Source organism: Mesitornis unicolor, unplaced genomic scaffold, assembly GCF_000695765.1.
Source record: "Mesitornis unicolor isolate BGI_N332 unplaced genomic scaffold, ASM69576v1 scaffold15715, whole genome shotgun sequence".
Taxonomy (NCBI): domain Eukaryota; kingdom Metazoa; phylum Chordata; class Aves; order Mesitornithiformes; family Mesitornithidae; genus Mesitornis; species Mesitornis unicolor.
This window is the reverse complement of record NW_010187776.1, coordinates 1-6,748: the sequence shown is the minus strand read 5'-3', so window position 1 is coordinate 6,748 and position 6,748 is coordinate 1. Positions and strand designations below refer to the sequence as shown.

Below are 6,748 nucleotides of genomic sequence, written 5' to 3'. Positions count from 1 at the left end.
TTTAATTCTTACCTTTAAATAAAAAACCAAAACAAAACCATTACAAAAAAAAAAAAACAAACGAAGAGGAGATGCAGAGTCCTTTTATTGAGCTCGGCCAGAGCCATCCTGAAGCGTGCGCTGCGGAGGCACAACCTTGGTGGTAGCAAATGCGCTCAAGCTCTTGGAAGTCCTTTTGTCAGTTCATGCGGCAGAAACATTAAATATACTCATTGCTCGCTTCGCTGTCCCGGCTTTTGAACAGTCAATAAATACTTCTCAGGTAGTGGAGCATCGTTAGCAGTAACAGCGATGGGTGTCGTGCATCAGGACGGGTCACTCCAAGGCGGTTCGAAGGAAACAGCGGTTCTTCCTGGAAAACAAAACGCTGTCAGGCCCTGCCCGCTGCTGGTGCACTTCACCTGCGTTCATCAGTAGAAGCAAATGATGCATTTCAAATGCATGCAAAATGACAGCCCGACTGCCGTGCCCTATCCTATTTACATAGGATAGAAAACGGATATATTCTATCCTGTCTGCTTTCGGGTGTGTGTACAGTAGGTGCCACACAAGATCAGCTTTTGGTCACTTCAGTGGTAATTTTAACTCATCAATTTAGCTAGATCTAGTTGGACAATTTGCTCATGTCTAATGTTCATGTGAACTAAATGTCTTAAACTGAGCTTATGTAATTGCCTCAAAGCAAATAATTTAGGGTAAGATACTGCTTTTAGTTAATACATGCTTTCAAGTGAACAGTATTGGCTTTAGGCAGGGTTACAAGCTGTCTAGAATCCCATGTTCTTTTTTGAAATGACAGGTTATTTGGGGTTGCAATGAATGGACAAAGCTTGTCAGCAAGGGCACTTGGACTCTGCTCTGTTTGCATTGCTTACAAAAGAGGTCTGAAGCTCTTGCCCCATCCCTATTCCTGGTATCTTTTTTTATACACAGAATTAACTCCGTATCTTGTTTGGGTGAGAATAAGTGGGAACTTTAGTGTATAATACCGAGCGTTGCTGAGGCTGGATGTGGACCAGGCTCGGTTACCTGCAGAGCATTGTGATGCACTCGCTGTTATCCCTGCACGAGGCTCCAACGGGTCGCAGGGAGACGCCTCTCCAGAACGGTGTCATCCTCCTCTGCCTCGTCAGCCGCGGCTGTTGGTTGTGCAAGGCAGCGCCGTGTGTCTGAAACAGAGTTGTAGTGTGGCTGTCACAACGGGCAGCAGCTGTGGGCGCTTGCTCATTCTGATGCGGACATCAATTGTCTTAAAATTAGGTGAAGAACTTTAAAGCTTTCTCTTTTTCAGATCATAGCATGCTCTGTTAAAACGTAATGGCTTGTATCCTAACCCTAAAGAAATCAGAAGTATAAAAATTAACTGTTTTTATTCTTCTTGGGAGGAAAGGCAGAATTACTTGCTAAATTATGTCCCAGAGTAACCCAGGCAGTTACTCTGCTTTTTTATGGTGCGCACTCCTCTAAAAGCGCTGGCTCGTCAGCTCAGACTCCTGCCAGTTGCTGTGATTCATGCGAATGGTAACAGTTCTTGTTAACTACCTGGCCGTTTGCAGTAGCGCTGTAAATGGTTATTGCTGCTTACCTGGCTGAGCAGCAGTGAGCAGAGCAGTAAAAGTGCCATGGCTTTCCAACAGTCCATCTTCACGGGATGAGCTGTCCCTTCGGCCGCAGGACCAGCCTTGGACAGAGGAGGTAGGAAGAGCCCCAAATAGAACTTCCCAAGTCTCAGCAAGATTTTTATAGACTTCATTCTCTTATCATTGCATCAGCTGTCAGTCATTACAGGAACAAAGTTCGTTTTGGAGCAAGAGGGAATTACTAAGTTAGCATCTGCTGCAGTGATCTGGTTCAAGGCCTGTCTCTCTAGCTAATCATTGACTCTCCTTCCACTTGTACTTTGTCTGCCCAGCTTACCAGTTGTGCCAACTGTTCCTTTTTTTAAAGCCTACCAGATGGTGTATCTGCAAGCAAAAGGGTGCTTGGCCCCAAGTCTTATGGTAAAGATCAAAAGCCATAACCTTATTTAACTTCTGTGACATTCACAGCGTGTGCAGCTGTGTCACCTGTGGGGGGAAGGTGTTGTGTTATCGAGCTTATTTGGAGCAGAGTCACGCTTTTGATTTTGCCTCTCATTCTTGGTACGTGAAAGAATCATCAGGACGGTGGTGAACCTTCCTTTCCATGCATACAGTTCTCAAGAAGCAGGTGCGATACTTTTCAGATGGGTTTTTGGAATGTAAAAAGTACATTGTGCGCGATAAATAATAAACCTCTTCTTACAAGGATCCTAAAGTGTTTAATAACACAGTGATAACAGAGAGAGAAGAATCTCTAGACAGCTAATCCCAAAAGCAGCAGAGACTGTTGCGAGGGTTTTCTGGCGCAGAGCTGCTCCGCGTGGCGAGGCCGTGGTGGCTGTAGATGAAGCCATATCCACCGCAGTCCCCCTCTTCCTTACGGTGCAGTTCACCATGAGCCTTCTGCAAGGTGGAGTAACTCCCACTCATGTGGATGGGCTGGTTGTAACTAAGAGGAATCTTGTTGGGTTGTTTTTTTTTCCCCATTGTGAAATGAGATTGCAACAGCCTAGAGAAAGGAATGCTTAAGCAGAGCTCTCTGTTATCTCGGCTTCTCTACCGTCCCCTCAGCTTGCAAACCCTGGGACAAGCAGAAGTGTGTGTTGGAGATTACCAGTCTGCAAACAGGCCTTGCTGGTGCTCACTCATCTACGCGACCTCGTGCATCCGGCTCCCACGGCTGTCCCACATGTCTGTCAGGTACCAGATTTTTGAGACTGTGCCAAGTGTGTGTTGGAGATTACCAGTCTGCAAACGGGCCTTGCTGGTGCTCACTCATCTGCGCGACCTCGTGCATCCGGCTCCCATGGCTGTCCCACATGTGTCAGGTACCAGATTTTTGAGACTGTGCAGTAACATAAAGGGAAAACCACTGTAATCGTGTCAAGCACAAGTGGGTTTTGGAGCATGCTATGTTTTATTTCAAGTAGGAAGATCCTGTGTAAAACAGGGAACTGTGTTTCAGCTGAGCTGTCAGTCCAAACCTGGACGTGACAGCTACCATTTTCTGTGATTGCTTAACATGGAGGCACAAGTGCCAGCGTGGAAGGCGAGTTCCTTAGGTTAAGATAATGCCGTGTTGTCAGGCTCCTGGCTACAGACCATTACCCCTTAGCCCGAACTTCACTGGCATTAAATAAAAACCCTTCCCAGCATGTTGCCTACAAGCGCTACTGGAATATTTGTTCCTTTCCTAGGGTTCATCTTCCACCCTTGCCCTGCTTGTCTTGCTTCCCCGGAGGAGGAATCCTTCATTATTTCTCCTTCCTGGCTCTTTGAAAGGGAGGAAATGGCACAGTTGAGTCATGGCACATCAAACAGCTGAACTTAAAAAGTTTCTTTTGTTGTGAATTTCTCAATTGTTTTTCCCATCCGAGTTCTAATTTTTGCTGTTTTCCCTAGGCACTATGGGAGAACAGAGGAAAGAAAAGAAGAGGCAGCAGCTGCAGCCTTGACTTCGCCTGAGGAGCACAGGATCTGAGCTGACAGCTCCTGCACCCCAGCAGCTGTGCCCTCTGCCAGTCATCGCTTCTCAGCACTTTTGGCTAGGTAAGACGAGTACCTTGTGACGATACGTCAAAATTGCTGGGTGTCCTTGCGGGTTACTAACGGTGCCAGCATAGCCCTTTCAGGCAGCAATCTGTTTGCTCTGTGCACAAAACTGAGGACAAGAAAAGAAAATGCAACCAATTGTTTCCAGGGATGCAAGTCCAGGGCACCAGTAAAGCAACCCAGCAAAGGTGCAGCTTGTAATAAAAAGCCACAGAACACTGCTACTTCTAACATCTAGCAAAGGGAGAACAGAAATAAATTGGATGACAGACAAGTTTGCAAACACCTTGTTCAGACTGTGAAATAAAACTGAGGACAAGAAAAGAAAATGCAACCAATTGTTTCCAGGGATGCAAGTCCAGGGCACCAGTAAAGCAACCCAGCAAAGGTGCAGCTTGTAATAAAAAGCCACAGAACACTGCTACTTCTAACATCTAGCAAAGGGAGAACAGAAATAAATTGGATGACAGAAAAGTTTGCAAACACCTTGTTCAGACTGTGAAATACCCCAGCAGCCGAACACCCCGTGTCCAGGAGGAGCCATCCCTGCGCCCCATGGGTTCTGCTGCGGCTCCCAGCCCCGCAGCCTGGGCTCCAGGTGAGCACGGGGGCACCGGAGGCAGAGGACGGCTCGGTGGGGCTGCAGGATGGCTCGGCAGGGTTGCGCCACAGCGGCGGCGGAGCAAAGGGTGAGGAGGTGCAGCCGCACACTGGCACAGCAGCAGGGCCGGGGTGAAGGTGCCGCGCTGTTTGCAGTGGCCTGGCAGCCGGTTCAGGCACAGTTCAGCTGTCTGTGAACGGGGCCAGAGACCTCGGGGTAGACACCGAGAGGAGCTGCTCACCTTCAGCAGAGGGTTTGGGATAAAATGCATTGAAAACCAAGAAATTACTGAAGCTACCACTGTGAAAGTTCACAGGCGCTATCGCTTAGGCTGCTGCTCAGCTGCTGTGGGTGATCTTGGAGGCTAAATAAGCAGCATGCAAATACAAGGTTCCTGCTCCGGCAGGGGGATTGGACTAGATGATCTTTTGAGGTCCCTTCCAATCCCTAACGTTCTGTGATTCTGTGATTCTGTGAATGAAGTCTGTCTCTAGATGTCTTTGCCAGCTCTTGCAGTGCCAGTTTGTTGCTTGCTGCTTGCTTAAGCTGCCTAAGAAAATAGCAATGAACTGAAATGCAGAGTTAAATTTAAGCATGGAATATTTTTGGCACAACTTGCAGCCCCAGATGACTTGTGTATTGCTCCTGTTTGTGCCGCCCTCAGGCTGTTTGCAGTAAACACGAGAGCAGTGGCAACAGCCCTAAGACTGAGCTCAATCTCATGTGCTTTTTAAATGTACATTAAGAGCCCCCCAAAAATAAAGCATTTGGCTACAAAAATTGCATAGCCCCAACTTCCTGAAGTGAGAGAAGGAGCATCTTTGCCATCCAGACAGCCCAGCCCCAAGTGCACCACAAATCTAATGTGGGGAAATGTCACTCCTGCCCCATGGATAAGATAAACTCAGTACCAGCTACAGGAATAGCACAGCAGGGAGATAAATGCGTTGTGTGACGCGGTGTGAGAGCTCCAGATAGCGGAAGGAAAGAAAAATAAAGGATAAAGAAACCAGCCTGATGTTGTGGACTGTGAGCAGCAATGCTGTCAGAGCCTCAGGGTGAATTTCCTTGTCACGCACTGCAGTAACTTTACCACTAGCGTTTGTTTTTAAATCATGGTCAGGTGTTAAACAGTCGGGTTTCTCCTTGTAGTTGCCAAGAAGAAACTTCTAATCCAGCCCAATAACACTAAGCAGATAACAGAATTGCAGTTTATCATCCGATTAATTAATATGATAACCAGGTACTTAGTATCACAGAACAGCCTGGGTTGGAAGTGACGTTGAAAGATCACCTGGTCCAACCTTTCATTGGAAGGAAGCCCGGGTGAATTATCCAGCATCCTAAAAACCCACAGCAACAGGGGATTTTTCCTGTTATTCCCTCCACCACAGCCCTGGGGAGGCTGTTCCAGCCCGTGGTCGCTCCCACTGTAAAATTTCCTTCCTTGCACCGAGATGAAACCTCTCCCACTGCAGCTTGCACCCACTGCCCCATATCTACTGACTGCATGGGGCTCCTTGTGAAGGGAGAGCCCCTATACAGAGGGGCAAGGTACACGTTCAATCCTGAGCCCTCGGCCAGCTCCAGACCAAATCAGGTGGCCTGTTTGTTTTTCCCAGATGTCAAGGTTACAGGAAAAAGCAGCAGCTGGGAATGGAAAGATAAGAGGGAGCAATGAGCTTACCTCTGAGCCGTTACTGCAAACCATCTCTAGCTGAAGGCAGACATTGCTACCAAGAAACATTCCAAAGAAACAGGAGTCAAAACAGGCTGGAAATGCTCTAATTTAAAAGGGTTTGGGCACACAGAACTTCAGCCCAATTATCACTGTACAGCATGAAGCAGAGATTTGCTGCTACCCACCCCAAACATCACAAGACACAGATTTCACACAAAGTCATGGGGCAAAGTTGAAATTTATTAGACCAGACTTATCTCCCTCTTAATACCCATCCAGTCATGCGAACAAGCTTAGCGACACCAAGGTGATAACACACCGAGGTAACGATCTCCTTATTAATTTGATCACTGGTCGTTTTCATAGTCAGCGGGGTTCTTCCTCTTCAGTCTCTCAAACTCTTGATTCCCCCAGGAATAAATGAGATAGGCCGCTACGAAGGCTGCAAAGGAAAGGGCACACTCACAAATCCCACTGCTAAAAAACCACCACCGGGCTTCCACAACAGCATCACGCAACCCCACCACGACACAAACGCCTCCCCCATCTCCAAAATAACGATGCTGAGAGGTTAAAATGAAAGGTTCGGCGCGCCCACCCCCGACTCGGGCAGCTCCCATCATACTCACGGGGCACCACCTTGAAGACCTGGGAGCTGAAGCGCCGCCAGACGTTGGGCAAGGCGTGCGAGAAAACGTTGGGGAGGGCGCGCTGCTCGAAGGGCGAGAGGCTGTAGGTGATGATATGGCGGACCCGCGCCAAGTTCCCGAAGTGAATACCCATGGCTGCGAGGAGTCACCTTCTTCGGCAAAGCTGCTGCCGCCGCCCGCTCCG

General features: G+C 48.1%; 2 protein-coding genes across 2 annotated transcripts; both read right to left on the bottom strand.

Moving 5' to 3' along the window:
* Nucleotides 1–315: 315 nt before the first annotated feature.
* On the bottom strand, nucleotides 316–1,642 carry LEAP2 (liver expressed antimicrobial peptide 2). The gene is made up of 3 exons (XM_010185579.1): nucleotides 1,586–1,642; nucleotides 1,030–1,169; nucleotides 316–352 (listed from the first exon to the last, which is right to left on the bottom strand). Exons 1-3 carry the CDS (start codon nucleotides 1,640–1,642, stop codon nucleotides 316–318), a joined length of 234 nt encoding a protein of 77 aa, XP_010183881.1.
* Nucleotides 1,643–6,261: 4,619 nt separating this feature from the next.
* LOC104541499 (cytochrome b-c1 complex subunit 8) lies at nucleotides 6,262–6,697 on the bottom strand. Its single transcript, XM_010185577.1, has 2 exons — nucleotides 6,544–6,697; nucleotides 6,262–6,356 (listed from the first exon to the last, which is right to left on the bottom strand). Exons 1-2 carry the CDS (start codon nucleotides 6,695–6,697, stop codon nucleotides 6,262–6,264), a joined length of 249 nt encoding a protein of 82 aa, XP_010183879.1.
* Between the last annotated feature and the right edge of the window lie 51 nt (nucleotides 6,698–6,748).

What these genes read in the sequence shown, in the direction of transcription:
- LEAP2 (XM_010185579.1), bottom strand. Translation starts at nt 1,642, where the DNA reads ATGGACTGTTGGAAAGCCATGGCACTTTTACTGCTCTGCTCACTGCTG. An exon ending in GCTCACTGCTGCTCAGCCAG is followed by an intron (nt 1,170 to 1,585) that starts GTAAGCAGCAAT and finishes ACTCTGTTTCAG; the next exon opens with ACACACGGCGCTGCCTTGCA. An exon ending in TGCATCACAATGCTCTGCAG is followed by an intron (nt 353 to 1,029) that starts GTAACCGAGCCT and finishes TTTGTTTTCCAG; the next exon opens with GAAGAACCGCTGTTTCCTTC.
- LOC104541499 (XM_010185577.1), bottom strand. Translation starts at nt 6,697, where the DNA reads ATGGGTATTCACTTCGGGAACTTGGCGCGGGTCCGCCATATCATCACC. An exon ending in GGTCTTCAAGGTGGTGCCCC is followed by an intron (nt 6,357 to 6,543) that starts GTGAGTATGATG and finishes TTTCCTTTGCAG; the next exon opens with CCTTCGTAGCGGCCTATCTC.